The 17110-nt window shown below is 36.5% G+C and overlaps 1 protein-coding gene across 5 annotated transcripts in view; it reads right to left on the bottom strand.

Annotated features, from left to right (window-relative positions):
- The window catches only part of SUPT3H (SPT3 homolog, SAGA and STAGA complex component), a 478084-nt gene that overhangs the window by 157369 nt on the left and 303605 nt on the right, over positions 1-17110 (bottom strand). For all 5 annotated transcript variants that reach the window (XM_070418486.1, XM_070418489.1, XM_070418491.1 and 2 more), the window contains exons 4-5: positions 10261-10347; positions 7180-7270 (exon numbers count right to left, since the gene is read on the bottom strand). In XM_070418486.1, coding sequence (XP_070274587.1) covers positions 7180-7270; positions 10261-10347 — 178 coding nt within the window. The remainder of the gene's footprint in view (positions 1-7179; positions 7271-10260; positions 10348-17110) is intronic.

The raw sequence follows: 17110 nt of genomic DNA, 5'->3' as shown, positions 1-17110 counted from the left end.
AAGTGTGGATTGCTATGTGTTTTTCCTACCTGGATATTGTTGAGATGTTTGGATGTATACATTAACAGTTTTCATCAAAGTTGGAAGCTTTTCCATCATTATTTCTTTGATTATTTTTTCCTGCTCTTTTTCTCTTTCTTTACCTTCTGATAGTCTTATTATGTATATGTTGGCTCACTTAATGGAGTCTCATAATTCTCTGAAGCTCTTTTGATTTTCTTTCATTCTTTTTTCTCTTGGTACTTCAGACTGCATAATCTTTAACAATCTGTTGTAGTTCACTGATTATTTTTCTTCAAATATTTTTCATTCAAAGTTACTGTGAGCCACTCTACTGAATTTTTCATTTGGGTTTTATACTTTTCAACTCCAGAATTTCCATTAGCTTCTTTTTAAAATTTCTAACTTTTAATTGATATTCTCTATTTTATAAAACACTGCAATCACACTTTCTTCTGTTCTTGAAACATGGTCTCCTTCAGTTCTTTGAACATAATTATAATATGTATTTTGAAGTGTTTGTCTCCAAGTCCAACATCTGGGCCTTTAGTGTTGTCTGCTCCCCCACCCCTTTCAGGGATCACACATACCTATTTCTTTGCATATCTAGTATTTTGTTATTACGGCTGTTGAAAATGGAGGAGTATACTACATTAAGGTAGTATATTGCAGCAACTTAGATAATAATTCCCTTCCCTGCCTGGGGCTTGTTGTCATCATTGGTTTGTTTATTTGCTCAGTGATGGCTGAACTAGTTCAATAGAACCTCTTTCCCTCCTAGTGTGCCGCCTCACAAGTTGCTCGTCAGAGGCACAGACTTGAGCATGCAAACAGTCTTCTCATTTACCAGGGATGACTGCTTTTAGTCAGTTTCTCTTTGGCATTCGCTTCTCCTGATCTCTCCACTAAGTTACTGACTAGTCCAGTGATGGCGAACCTATGACACGCGTGTCAGAGGTGACACGCGAACTCATTTTTTTGGTTGATTTTTCTTTGTTAAATGGCATTTAAATATATAAAATAAATATCAAAAATATAAATCTTTGTTTTACTATGGTTGCAAATATAAAAAAATTTCTATATGTGACACGGTACCAGAGTTAAGCTAGGGTTTTTCAAAATGCTGACACGCCGAGCTCAGAAGGTTCGCCATCACTGGACTAGACTGACTCTATTGGTTGATACCACATACAGCTGTTACTTCCACTAATTCCTGGCTGACTGCTCTATTGCTTTTGTTAATACTCTTGAGCATGGATTGCTCCACAGAATGATCTACATAATGCTGGGCCTCTTTGCAGAGTTAAGGTATCGTCAGCTTTTAAGTTTAGCTCTGACCCCAGGAGGTCACTTCTTATCTGTCTCTTTCCTATGTTTCCTCTGTTAAACTTTTAGCTTATGCACTGTTTATGCTTGTTGCAACTAGTATCAAGAAATTACCAGCTTCCTCTTAATTGCTCACCACAAGGATCTCCACTGTTTTTTACCTGCTCTGTTCCAAAAAGTCAGTCCCTTAGGGAGGGCTACAAAGCTATCCAGTTATTGTCCTGCCTTTCCCTCTGGGCAGAATCTTTAACCACTATACTGGAGCTGGGGGTGGAAACAGCCATCAGTGTGTCCTGGCAAAACTATCTTGGATTCAAGAATCGGGAGTTGAGGAATAACCAAGATGGCGGCATAGGTAAACACCGGAGACTGCTGCCGCAAACAACCACTTCAAAAATACAACTAAAAGACAGAACAGACATCACCCAGAACCACAGGAAAGCTGGCTGAGGAGAGACTCTTCAACTAGAAGGAAAGAGAACAGCATACTGAAGCTCAGAAGAGGAGCAGTGTGGAAAATATAAAGGTACTGAGGTGCGCGCGCAAAGCGGGCTGGTGGCTGAGGGCGCGGTTGTCGTTTTCAATCAGGAGGGAGTCTCAGACTCTGGGCTCCAGATCCGGGCAAGTCTCTAGGGACTCAGACTCAGACGGGAGAAGCGGAATTGTCCGGCATCAGTTGGAATCTGAGGGCAGCCTTCTCTCCAAGGTTTGCAGTGGCGGCCAGGGTTCTGCGAAGCAGAGCCTCTAGGACCGGGACTGAGAGCAGCCATAACTGCTCCCTCCACCCGCCCTGTTGATCCCGCCCCACCCAAGCCCTGCGCAGAGCCATTTGCTGGATCGCCTCAGGCAAAGGCTAGATTAGCACCTCCCCAGAGGACAGAAGTTTTCCACACAGCTGTTCTCACAGCCGGTCAGCCTGGTGGTCAAATCCCTCTAGTATTAACTACAACAATCAGGGCTTAACTACAACAAGACTGCGCACAAAGACTACTAGGTCTATATATATATATAAAAAACCAGTGACCAGAATGCCGTAATGACCAGAACGACCATCGCTATGACACCCACTGTGGCCAGTGAACCGGCCCGATTGGGGGGGTGGGACCAGCCGGCCAACGCCCCCCTGCAGCCCATCCCCCCTGGCCCCACCCCCGATGAGCCCCCACCCCCCCAATCAGCCAGTGGCCTCTCCCCCAAGCCAGCTCCACCGCCGATCAGCCCCCCCCGACTCCTTGGTACTAGGGGGTGTACCAAGAAAGCGTAAAAAATGCGGAGACAAAGAAACAGGACAAAACTATCAAGGGAGGATATTGAGTTCAGAACCACACTTTTGAGGTCTCTCAAGAGGCTTCTAGAGTCTGTCGATAAACTTGATGAGATGTACAGGAAATCTAATGAGACCCTCGATGGTGTGATAAAGGACCATCTAGAAAGTAAGCATACACTGACTGAAATAAAGAATATTATACAGACTCCCAACAGCAGACCAGAGGAGGGCAAGAATCAAGTCAAAGATTTGAAATGCGAAGAAGCAAAAAACACCCAACCAGAAAAGCAAAATGAAAAAAGAACCCAAAAATACGAAGATAGTGTAAGGAGCCTCTGGGACAGCTTCAAGCGTACAAATATCAGAATTATGGGGGTACCAGAAGATGAGAGACAGCAAGATATTGAAAACCTATTTGAAGAAATAATGACAGAAAACTTCCCCCACCTGGTGAAAGAAATAGACTTACAGGTCCTGGAAGCGCAGAGAACCCCAAACAAAAGGAATCCAAAGAGGACCACACCAAGACGCATCATAATTAAAATGCCAAGAGCAAAAGACAAAGAGAGAATCTTAAAAGCAGCAAGAGAAAGAAACTCAGTTACCTACAAGGGAATACTCATACGACTGTCAGCTGATTTCTCAACAGAAACTTTGCAGGCCAGAAGGGAGTGGCAAGAAATATTCAAAGTGATGAATAGCAAGAACCTACAACCAAGATTACTTTATCCAGCAAAGCTATCATTCAGAATTGAAGGTCAGATAAAGAACTTCACAGATAAGGAAAAGCTAAAGGAGTTCATCACCACTAAACCAGTATTATACGAAATGCTGAAAGGTATCCTTTAAGAAGAGGAAGAAGAAAAAGGTAAAGATACAAATAGTGAACAACAAACATGCATCTATCAACAAGTGAATCTAAGAATCAAGTGAATAAATAATCTGATGTACAGAATGAACTGGTGATTATAATGAATCAGGGACATAGAAAGGGAATGGACAGACTATTCTTGGGGGGGAAAGGGGAATGGGAGATGTGGGAAGAGACTGGACAAAAATCGTGCACCTATGGATGAGGACAGTGGGTGGGGAGTGAGGGCGGAGGGTGGGGCGGGAACTGGGAGGAGGGGAGTTATGGGGGGGAAAAAAAGAGGAACAAATGTAATCTGAACAATAAAGATTTAAAAAATAAAATAAAATAAAGTAAAAAAAAAATTAAAAAAAAAAAAAAAAAGAATCGGGAGTTGGTCAAAGATGGGAATTCTGTCTTTTAGGCTTATCCCTTCAGACATGGATCTTTACTCCCTATGAGAAAGCTAAGGTGGGGGCGATCAGGGCCCAGTATTCTCAGCCTGCTCTGTCTGGGGTGGAACTTCCCTATGAATAGAGGATGAGAAGCAGCTCCAGTCCATGTTATGCCTGCCTAGAATAGAGCTTCTGAACGTGGAGCCAGAGGAGATGAGCGATGCTGACCTCCTGCCCCTCCTGGGGTGAAACTGTTACCCTAGACTGGGAGCTGGAAAAGCAGGTGTCCCGTGTTCTTGGCCACACTTGCCCAGAGTAAAGCTTCTATCATACTGAGATGGGGTGGCAGGGTAGGCTGGGAGGAGAGGAATGTTGGGAGTAGGTCATGGCTCAAAAGCAACAGACTCACTGGTCTTAATGAGATTTAGTAGATTTTCTTGAACATGTGTTTCTTCATTTGCTGTATGCTCTTAGGACAATTTCTAAAAAAAAAACCCAACTTAAACTATAATTAAAAAAATTTTCACTAGGTAAATGTCTTTCACTAGGGAAGAGAACCACACTCTTCACATGGCCATTACACAAATCCCACCTCAGTAGATGTGTTTTACTTGAGTAAATAGTTTATTATATACATTATATCAACTTTTTAAAAATTTTATATAAGACACACAAAATTAGAAAATTTAAATGAGTATAAAGAGGAGATATTTGAAATTAATAAGAGAGGACAGAGAACTGATATGACGATGCTAGTGCAACTGATACTAGTCTTACCATTCTGAGCATCGTGGTGTTCAAAGCACCATATTGACAGCTATCATTTATTCAAAGCATGGTATTGACAGCTATCATTTATTCAGTGGCAGAAATGTATCAGGAGCTTTTCATACATTCGGTTGAAATTTCATAATAATTACACATGGTAATTGGTATAATTTCTGACTTATAAATAAGAAAACTGACCATAAGTGTCTTACAGAGAGAAAGCAGAGAACTGGGATTAATTGAAATTCAAATCTACTTTACTTCAAGTCTGTACTCTTTATGCTCTTCATAAAAGGGAGCATTTAATTTAATCTGGAGAACTATTTTCCAGGAATTAAATTCTATGAGAATTTCAGGAATATTAAATAGACAACACTGACTAAACATTTGATGAGAATATTTTTTTGCACGGCTATTACAATTGCTGATTTGTTGAGGTAAATGAAAGTAGTTTCTTTCAAAGTCTGTTAACTCTTCAGTTGGTTTTGAGTAGTTTTCTGGAATTCTTAATCCAGTAGAGTTTGTTTAGATACTTTATCAATATATACACTGAGTGGCCAGATTATTATGACCACCTGACGTTTGTAGGCAAATTAGCCGTACACTGCATCATATGGGATATGGAAGTCGAAGACCTGTTCGAACACCTTTGCTGTCTGCAGTTACCAAGATAAAATGTCTCCAATTCGCACAGGAACACAAGGATTGGACATTTGAGCATTTGAAAAAAGTCATGTGGTCTGATGAATCACATTTCCAGTTGCATCATGCAGATGGCAGAGTGAGAATTTGGCGGAAACAGCATGAAAGCATGCACCCCACATGCATGAGTACAACCCTTCCAGCTGGTGGGGGCAGTGTTATGGATTGGGGCATGTTTTCCTGACATGATTTGGGCCCTTTAATTCGTGTGGAATAACGTCTGAATAGCACAACATACCTAAGTATCGTTGCTGATCAAGTTCATCCTATCATGTTGATGGCGTATCCCAATGGAGATGGCTTCTTCCAACAAGACAATGCACCATGCCACAGTGCTCGTATTGTGCAGGAGTGGTTTCAAGAACATGAGGGAAACTTTACCTTGCTTAGGTGGCCCCCACAATCACCAGATCTCAATCCAATTGAGCATTTGTGGGACGAAGTTAAAAGAGCCATCAGGCAGCTGGTTCCACAACCATCAAATCTCACAGACTGGAGAGTATTATTCATCAGGCATGGTGTCAGATTCCTTGCATCACCTTTCAACATCTTATGGAGTCAACGTCAAGAAGAATCGCCGCAGTATTGAAGGCAAAAGGTGGCCCAACGAAGTACTGATGGGGTGGTCATAATAATCTGGCCACTCAGTGTATAATGTAGTGTATATATGCAGTGTATACATGCAGTGTTAAATCTCGTTGTTTACCCATATCTTCAGAAAAAAATCACTTCTACTGTCATGGTAAACAACCTGCTTCCCTATTTATAATGGTCTGGCCCTCTAGCAACTTCAGCGCAAAATTATAGCTAATTTGCCTACAAACGTCAGGTGATCATAATCATCTGGCCACTCAGTGTATATGTCGGCAATAAATACCACTATGCAGTCACTGTGTTAAATTCAAAATATATGTTATTTCTAAAAACATAATATACGTTGAACCTTGAACAATGTAAAGTTTAGATGTGCCAAACACAGTTCAGTCAAAAACTCACCTGTAACTTTTGACTCCCCCAGCACTTAACGATTAATAGCCTACTGTTTACTGGAAGCTATACTGATAACATACATTGTCATTAACACATATTTTTTATATTATATATATTATATACTTCATTCTTACAATAAAATAAACTAAAGAAAATGTTAAGAAAATCATACGAGAAAGTATTTATATTATTTATCAAAAAAATCTGCATATAAATGGACCCACAATTCAAATCCATGTTGTTCAAGGGTCAACTGTATTTATTTTAATTCAACAACATTGTTTAGTAATTATCTATTTTGGCTTAGCATTTTTAGATTCTGCAACATTAATACTTTTTCTAAATATTCCAGAATAGGGAATTGAATTGGAAAATCAGATAAGGAAATTTTTCTACTCTGCATTAGGTTTTTTTTTTTTTTTTTAGTGGATTTCAAACAGCATAGAAATACACACCAAAACAAGGTGATTTTATATCATAAGACATACTTTCTATAATAAATTAAGAAAAACCCATATGTATCAATTTCAAAGACATAATAGATCTGTCTGGTTCTCTACATCTATAAGAGAAAAATTATGCTTGCTAAAACAATGTTTTAAATCAACACAATTTTCTTAGTTTCATGATATTCTGATGTAAAGCAGGTTATACTATTAAAAGAAAGAATTTAAATACCAGATTACTATTAAGTCATATAAGTAGAAAATGATAAGAATTAGCTGTCAACTAAATAAAATTATTGTTAATTTCTAAACTACATTATTTAACAGAAGTACATATATTCTACTCTGACTGGAATATCTTCATTGACAGTGCATAAATGTGAGGTCCAGCATACCTGTGTCATTGTTCTTAGTTTAGTATTTTGTTTAGATTACCTTCAAGAAGATCATCCTCGTCTATGCCTTTGACAATCTTTGATTTGTAGTCTCGGAAAAACATGTATTTTAACAGTCTTCTAAGTTTTTTCTATTAAAAATATGAAATCAGTAAATAAGAAACCTTATACATATATTCACTTTACTGAGTAAAGACTATAATAACTAAATTTAATAAAGTAGTACCCTAGAATCACTGGGGGAAATACGCCAATTCTCAGCATAATATTATGTAATAAAAAGAAATGTAGTCACAAATTAAACATAAAAGTTGAAACACAAGTATTTTTAAAAGCACTTTTCATTTACAAGTATCCAGATGCTCCAGAATCACAATAATTACCTTTATATTTTGGTCTTATAAAGAGCCTTAAATTCTTTCTGAAGACTGTGAGAAATATCACACTCTCCATACTAAGCTATTTTATTTTTTTAAATGATTTATAAACAATCCAGACAACTGCTTTAAAAAGGCATGCACTCTCCTTTTATTGTTTTTTGTTCTCTGATACTTTTATTTTATTTAGAAGAGCTGGTTTATATTTCTGGAAAACATTCAGTAATATGAGAAACATATTTTTATGAAACTCAAAGCTGATTAATGATAGTTGGGTCTTAATGATGGCTTTCCTTAGGTTTATTAGAAAACCATAATACTGCTTAGCTTTAAAAGTAACTTATAAATACTTTGTAATTTGTTGTATCCTTACACTTGGAATGTATTATTACTGGTTCTTGACCTTTAAGTTTAAGATACCATATCAGCTGAAAACTATTGCATTTTACAAAGCTTTTTTACATGCATTTTATTTGATATTTTCAGTAGCCCTGAGATATAGACAACTATAATCATCTCCTCTTTATACATAGGGAAACTGAGGTTAAAATTAGTCTTGCAACTAGACCTTAGCAGGGTCACACGTAAAAGATAACCTCTGAACCTTAGTTTCTTTATTTACAAAGTAAGTAAAGTACCTACATTACAGGATTATTGTGAGGAATAAATAAACTGCCTAGAGCAATACGTAAAACATAGACAGTCAATAAATACAGCTTTATATAATCTGAAATTATGACAAGAAAAAAAACAGGTCTTTTGCTATCCTCTTCTCTTTGCTGATTCTGTTCAGTACTTTAGATTGTATTTTTGTCTTATATCACTCCTATGTAAACTACTTTAAACCCTGTTTAGAAAATATCATCATATAAAGAAAAGTATTATTTTGAGGAGAAAGATGATAACAATGGCAACTATAATATTATAGGTATGTTATCAGGTGCTAAAATGATTCTGATTAAGAGTCCCACTGGACAGTAAAGGGCATTGTCAATTAGTGTATGCTCCTGAAGTTTCAATAGGATTTTAAATTTTACTTTCCCCAAAGGCAGGAAAACGTACCAATATGGACTTTGTGTGTGTATGCTAGCCTCTTCACCTCTGTCAGTGAAAAGGAAAACTTGACTAGATACATTCCGCTAACTCCCTCTTCCCAGATGCCTTCATAGGGAATCTTAGCTCCAGGTCCTCATTTCTGCCAACAGCACCTTTCGGCTCCTTCCTCCCAGGACCACTGCTATGTAAGCCCATTTTTCCTTAGTCCTCCAAGTTTAATGGTCACCAAATCCTGCCTATTTTGACTCTTCACGATTTCTTTGAATTCTTCCTTCCTATCCAGTTCCAGAGCCATCACAATAATCAGATTTTGTCTAGATTACTCAACCAGAATCCTGGTGAGTTCTTCTGTGTTTGGTTCGGTTCTAGCTATACTTGCATGAGTCTTACCCCAGGCAGAAACCTCCACTGCAAAAAAATCCTACAGCTTCTACATCTAATCATATAATCTTAAAATTCTGTGAGTCTTTTTTTTTTTTAATTTTCTTTTTAAATATGTTTTTATTGATTTTTTACAGAGAGGAAGAGAGAGAGATAGAAAGTTAGAAACATCGATGAGAGAGAAACATCGACCAGCTGCCTCCTGCACACCTCCTACTGGGGATGTGCCCGCAACCCAGGTACATGCCCTTGACCGGAATCGAACCTGGGACCTTTCAGTCCTCTGGCCAACGCTCAATCCACTGAGCCAAACCGGTTCCGGCTTCTGTGAGTCTTAAAAATGCTTCTTTCAACTAAATCATACTGGTTTCCCAAATTAAAGTATATCTTCTTGAAAGTGAAGATATTTCTTTCTTTTCCTTTATATTCCTCAGACTACCGAAGAGGTAATGAGCCAAAAGTTTATCCAAAAGGTCAAATGGGAAGGCTTTTGATAAAAAATAGAGCCACAAGCATACAGAAATGGTGGCAGAGGAGTGGGTGAGTATAATAAAAGGCCAGGAAAAATCAGTGGAGAAATGAAAGATGGGACTGACATTGGGAACTAGGCATTGCTTGCTCATTTACAATAGTATCTGTCACAACACACTGTGATTATTTTTTACATGTAACTTTTACATGCAACTTATTAAAACATGTAAAATTTTATAAAATATTTTCAACTAGCTACTCATGGAAGAGAGTTATGACAAAATTAGACATGTAAATACCCGCTTAGATATTTTTATAACAGTGTTCAAAGAATAATAAAAGTAGATCTTTAAGTATAAAAAACCCTAGACATTATGGTATATATTTATCCTAATGGAACATACATTTTGATTGATTTTCTATTTCCTATAAACTAGTGTCACAGAATAAACTTTGTATTTCAAGGTAAAAAATTACTCTCTGAAAGCCTGTAATACTGTATAAAATTAGAAGAAAAGTAAATATGCTACTCACTTATCAGAACACTAAATATTTAATGACTATTATGTAGCAATGAACATGTCAAAATAGGTGTGTACAGATATGTGAGAATTAGTTGTCAACATAGTTTTACATACATGCCTTTGCCCATGTTAAAAAAAATAAATTATCTTATAGTAAGCCATTCTGTCATGCAAATTATGAAGACTAAAATATCAACTCAATAGTCATGATACCAATTTGAAAGCTTTGTGAAAAGGGTATTTAGTTTCTTCATATAAGTATAGTTAAGCACCAAATATGGCATTTTAATTCAGTAGAAAATTTTAGATTACCTTATCTTTGCGCATCAAAAACAGAAGATCTTCAGGAGATATTACCCTTGCTCCCCGGAGCTGAGAAACTTCAGCAGCTTGGTGTAACTGACAACAACAAAATTTAGGAATTTTTCTCAATATAAATTAAAGACATGACAGTCATGATGTCTCAAGAAAGAAAAATACATTAAATTAAACATTTTGGGGAACAATTCAGCCATCACATTACTATTTTTAAAAGTAAAATGTCTTATGTTTTAAGGCATAAAAAATGCAATTAAATTAACTTATAAGCCGATCTGTAACTGATACAATAAACAGAAATCCTTGATTTCTTTCATGCAAAAGAAAAATCATGTGCGGCTTCCAGAAATGCATTAATGCACCTGAAAATAATTTTATGAAATTGTATCCTCATATCCATGTGAGCAATGGTTTCACTCAGTATCACTAGTTGAATAAGTATATTATTAATCTGAGCTCCCATGCTGGTATGATTTGAAATAGGCCCATTCAGACCTTTAAAAGATCAACAAAAACAGTAGCTGTTTCTAATATCCAAAGGAAAAAAAATAGTTTTAGTTTTGGCAAGTCTTCAGTGGGCAAAGGATTCAGTCCATAAATCATAATACGGGACTGCATTAATTTCTTTCCACACTAATCACATGCACACAAAAAGTTAACTGTATCTGGAATGCACAACACAAAACACACTGCATGAAAAGTTAGAGTCCCCCTGAAATGTTCATCTGGGCCCTTATATCTACAAAGTCGGGAGTTTTCTGGAATTCAGAAGTCCTAGAAACACAATCTTACTTGAAAATGACCTGGAAAAGAAAAGAATGTGAAAAATGATAGTCCTATTTTTTGGCACAGGCAATCACTTTCTTATTTTGATTAGTTAGAAGGAACATAAAATACATCCAGCTGAAAAAAATAAAGATGCTGCAGAAAACTCTACAAAAATGTGCCTGTAACTTCTTTCAAACTTGATTAAACCATAGTGATTGCACCAAACCAACTTTATCCAATATTACAAAAATATTTACATATAAAAGCTATTTCTGAATGCACCGTTCTTTGAAAGGAATAAATCTAACACATATTACTGAGAACTAATCTTTATAAAGTGACACACTGTTATCTTAACAATTATAAGAAATCAAATAGAGCATTTGTACTAAAGAAATTCTGCTTGAATGTTTAAGCGATTTTGCTAGGTAAGCTTCAAACCTTGTTTAAATACACAGACTACAAAATAGACTACAAACTCCCTATGTGTCAACCTTACCACTGAACTTCCTGGATACTGGTGGTTGGTATATAAACATAATTCTACCTAAATATAGAAATTTAAATTTAACTGTGAACCATTTAAAAAGAAATCTTGGGGGAAGGTTTTTTAAAAAGATGATGTATTTATTCAGAAAGAATCTAAATGTTTTCAGCAGGAAAAATTTAAACATTTTTTCTAAAAACTGGAAAAGTACCAGGGAAATAGGTATACACATGTGTGTGTTTTCCAAATAAAAACATTTCTATCAGAGTCTAAAATACATGCAATCGGTGTGAAGAAGAATATGGACTCAATATCCATTCATCTGTACACATACAGAGAACAGGAGGCAGTGCTGTCAAGTACTACACAAATATTAGTAACTTAACTATGTTAAGAAAGGGTCAGGATAAGTATATATCCCTAAACAGCTTCCCATTAGTCAGTTATTTATCCACACTACATCTATATAATTTGTATTTATAACACTCTCAAAAACATTCATTTACAAACAGATTATGTGGGAAAAATGAGAAAATAAAGACGAAGAGTTAGACATTTAATTTTTTTATTTTTTAAATATATTTGTATTGATTTCAGAGGGGGAGAGGGAGAGAGATAAAAATATCATTGATGAAAGTGAATCATTGACCAGCTGCCTGCTGCACGCCCCACATTGGGGATGGAACCCACAACTCGGGAATATGCCCTGACTGGGAATTGAACTGTGACCTCCTGGTTCATGGGTCAATGTTCAACCACTGAGCCACACTGCTGGGCGAGTTAAACATTTTAAAACATCTTTTCAAAACCAGTACATAACTAGTGTAGGGATCAGAAATTTATGTCTTGGTTAATTAGCAGGAAATCTTTACCTTTAGTTTTCATTCACCCCATTTGCTAATTTCCCTCACCTAAGTAGAATCCTTACTAGCACTAGTACGCTAATTCTCACTAATATGCCTTGAACTCCTGTGAAGTGAATCCTCTGGACTGAAAGCTACCATTGTGTTACTCACCAAGCCTATCTGGCCCTCATGTGACCCTTGTCTCAAATTTACCTCTCCCAAACTCTTATTTTTTACTAAGTGAAGAGAGCAATTTAATTAGCTAATTACAGTGATCACACTAAAGTGTGTATTACCCATTAGCTTACTTCTAGAAATATTTCTCTACATCTACCAGAAAGAATAAAGAAACACCTCTTCAACAACACAAGCTTAAAACATGGGTGAGCAGCTTTGGAAATACCAAAACCAGAAAACCCAAAATAAAAAAAAACCCTCTTAATATCTTCAAGCGCTTAAAACAAAAGGTTGATTCTATATTCTAAAAAAAATCCCTCAAATTCTTAATCCTTGAAAATAAATAGAAGTTATACTTCCTTATTCACTGTAACAAGTCAGTCATTAAAATATGAAATAGTACATTCATACTTTTTATTATAATAAAAAATATACAATTAATTATAAAATATGCAAGAAATGATAGCGTACAGAAATACTTTAAGACCAATCTAACTTCAATGTGGTCTTTAAAGCATGACTGACTCACAGATTTCCCTATATGCCTTCATTCTCATTATGTTTTTTGTTTATCTCTTATTTTTCTACATTTAAGCTCCAGTAGTTTCAGTTTTATCTTTATGCCTTTGTGTGCTTGTGGTGGTTACTTCTGTCAACCAGACATTTAGTCAAACGTTATTCTGGGTGTTATTTTTGAGGGTATTTCTGGATAAGGTTATATTTGAATCAGTAGGATGGGTAAAGCATATTGCCCTCCCTAATGTAGCTGGGCCTCAACCAATCAGTTGAAGAACTGCATACAGTCATGCACTACTTAATGGCAGAGACATGTTCTAAAAAATGTATTGCTAGTAAATTTTGTTTTTGTGCAGATATTGAGTGCACTTACACAAACCTAGATGGTTTAGCCTAATACACACCTAGGCTATATGGTATAGCCTATTGCTCTTTGGCTACAAGTCTGTATAGCATATTACTGTACAGAACAACACAAGATTAAATCACCACGAGAGAAAATGATGCGACCAAGAGATTCAGTTAACACAAGATGTATGAGGCTGCTAGCTGGTTAATATGACTTGCTGTTTTACAGCAAAACTTTTAAAAATATATATATATATATATTTATTGATTTCAGAGAGGAAGGGAGAGGGAGAGACCGATGGAAACATCACTGATGAGAGAGAATCATTGCTCAGCTGTCTCCTGAATGCCCCCCTACTGGGCACCGAGCCTGCAACCCAGGCATGTGCCCTGACAGGGGATCAAACCATGCCCTCCAGGTTCTTAGGTTGATGCTCAACCACTGAGCTACACCGGCTGGACAGCAAAGCTTCTTCTTTTTTTTATTTTAAATAAGTAGAAAGAGTACACTTTAAAATAATGACAAAAAGGATAGTACAGTAAACACATAAACCAGTAACACAGTCATTCATTATCACCATCAAGTGTTTTGCACTGTATAATTGTATGCACTATGCTTCTGCACATCTGGCACCACAGCTTTATTTCCCCCAGCATCACCACAAACACATAATGTGTTATACTATGACATTAGAATGTCACTAGGTGATAGGAATTTTTCAGCTCCACTGTAATCTTACGGGACCACTATCATTGGTGGTCTGTCATTGACCAAAATGTCATTAGAACAAAAAGGCTAAAGAAGAGAGAACTTCCTTCTGCCTGTCTTGAAGTAGGGCATGGGTATTTTCCAGGCTTCTGACTTAAAATGAAACATCTCATTGTTCTCAGACCTTTGGACTGGATCTGGCACTAAACCTTGCCTCTCCTGGGTCTTCAGCTTGTCAACTACAGAACTTGGAACTTCTCAGCCTCCATAATTATATGAACTAATCCCATCTAGCTATCTAAATGTCTGTCCATCTATCATCTATCTATCTATCGATCGATCGATCTATCTATCTATCTATCCACACACATATAACCTATTGGTTTTGTTTTTCTGGAGCGTCTTAACTAATAAAGTAATTACTAAATAAATTATGAGAAATTCTTGATTCTTTCTTCTTTAAAATACAGGCTTCAAAATAGTTTTCTCAAAGAAAAAACATCTATAATTATCTTCATACAAAATAGTGTTTATGACCTAACTTAGGCATGGCAATCAGTTTACAATATCTTAACTGTAGTTGTCAATAAGTTTTTATCTTCCTCAACCAGTTACCTAACATTCTCACTTCCAAACTTCCTTTTGAATAATATCTCTAGGTCCAAGACCACCATTCCCAAAAGGCAGTTTATAAATCTTAAATGTTGACATTCTATTTCCCCTCGATGATTTTCAGTTTTACCAGCTATAATAAAAATGAATTGAGCTACGTGAAGTCAATAACCCCTGCATTTGGCTGTGGCCCACATAAATTCAGCAGGAAGATTTCTCTAAAGTTTCAAAAGGTTTTAAAAGTACAACAAAATAAAAAGAGAAAGAACTCATGGACATGAATAATAGTGTGGCGGTTGTGAGGTGGGAAGAAGTGGAAGAGGATATAGGGGAAGATAAATGGTGATGGAAAGAAGTAAAATAAAGAGAAAATAAGTAAATAAAAGTACAACAAAATTAATTTGATGATTTAATAATCATTAACAGCCTGAAAGTATTCCTTTTTAAACACGTTAAGTTGCACTTTCCCCCTGTGGTTTCTGGCTAGCTTCTTGGATCTTTCCTTTTTGAGGATAAATAATACATACATACATTCATACATACTAAGAGGCAGGAGTTGTTGAAAGTTGTGTCACAAAGTGGCAAAATCTTAGACTAGGTAGTCACTTGGCCTAAGATTTATTTGTTTGTCTTTCTACCCATTTGTCTATCACCCACTACTTACAAGACCAGATTCTAGGTTGGACTACGAAAGCACAGCTCTGTTTGCAACCCTACTTGACTATAGATAACCTCAAAGATCCTCTCTGAATCTTTCTTGTTGAGCCTGAAGCAACTTGTAGTTCAGAAATCTGGACTACAGTTCTAGCTCTACCACTAAGCAAGTGTATAACTTTAGATATACTAAATAACTTTTCTAGATTTATATGTTTCTTTTCCATTTGAAATGGATAACCAATGTTTTTACTGACTAGCAGAAGAGTTAATAATCTTAGTAGTAATAATAGCTATCATTTATTGAATATCTAAATTGTACCAGGCACTCTGCTATGTATGTTACAAATACGTAACTCTAATTTTAAAAAATTTTCTCTCAGAATGTATGCAAAGTGTTTACTTTCTTTAAATAACCAGCTCTGTAATAATTCTTTATGTTTCTAGAAGTCTGTGTAGGTTTCTCACGGTTCTGGGGTTTTCTTGTTTTTAGGGTGGTAAAGTTTCTTCTTTTATTTTTTTCTTCCCTAAAATCAATGCAGGTGAAAGAGTGGGTGGGGTCAGGGCTGTTGTTTTTATCTAGCATGTTAGATATACTCAGGTGGGTGGGAGGATTGTTAAGTTTTTGTTTGTTTGTTTGTTTTTAATGAATCTTGTTTAATACTGCCCATTAGCTGTCATGCCCGGTCAGCAAATGCTTTAAGTGTAGAACACATTACTCAGTTGAGTTTGAAGTTGTTTTTCTTTTGTGAGAAAGGTAAATGCAGAATTGGAGAAATTAACATGGGCATGTTGCTTGATATTAGACTAAGTATACTTTTTTTGTTTCCCCAAGGCAGACATGCGTAGGTAAGGAATATGCAACCCCAGCATATCTGTCCGGGCCACAGAAACTAACTCCAAGCCCATCATGGGGTGCTGTCTGCCTCTGGACATTTTTCAATGGGCGTCCCAGCAGTGGTGCAGATCCCATCAATGACTAGTAAGTGGAGAAGGGGGAACAAAAGTTTTCCCTCAAACCTTTCAAGTGGGTGTTTGCTTAGGGTGGGTGTTTTTGTTGCTTTGTTTTGATCCCCCCCCCCCCCCGCCCGACCCCCCGTGGATTTTAACTTTAAATCTTAAATGTTATACTGCAGACCCCAGGCATGACAGGCAATGAGCAGGTGAAGAACCAATAGATACGGGTTCAAAAACTCCTGTGTTGCCTAACGGGCTTCTGAATGTATTGCTGTGGTCCACAGAGAAGGCTGGAGAAGGTAGCAAGGAGATGCTGTATCAGCTGCTACAGCCTTAAAACAAAGTTGGTGTCTCTTTGGACTTTAAAATTGTTCCTATGCAGCTTATTTTATTTTTGTTTAATCAAATAAACAAGAGGGGTTTTTTTTCCCCATGGGAAAAATAAAACGTATGTGACATTAAAAATCAAATAATACTTTTATAATGATAGACCTTGACACATTTCTTTCTAATCTATAATTCTTCTTCCAGAGGCAACTCCTTTCAATTTTTTTTCAGCTTGTTCTTCTGTTATTTTCATCCATATTTGAATATGCTTATGACACTTGTTTTCTTTATTTTTCAGCTTTAAATCTAGCAGTTGACTTCTTACTGAATGAAAATTTAGTCTCATATACCTCATATTTAACCATTTCCTTCCTCCCTTTTGATCTTATTTATAAATTTCATTTTTTTTTTTGTTAAATTAGCATCCAGTTTACATTATTGTGA

The sequence above is a fragment of the Myotis yumanensis genome, unplaced genomic scaffold, assembly GCF_028538775.1.
Source record: "Myotis yumanensis isolate MYYU_CA2020_CCGP unplaced genomic scaffold, mMyoYum1.0.hap1 SCAF_6, whole genome shotgun sequence".
In the NCBI taxonomy this organism is placed as follows: Eukaryota; Metazoa; Chordata; class Mammalia; order Chiroptera; family Vespertilionidae; genus Myotis; species Myotis yumanensis.
This window is presented reverse-complemented; position numbering and strand designations above follow the sequence as displayed.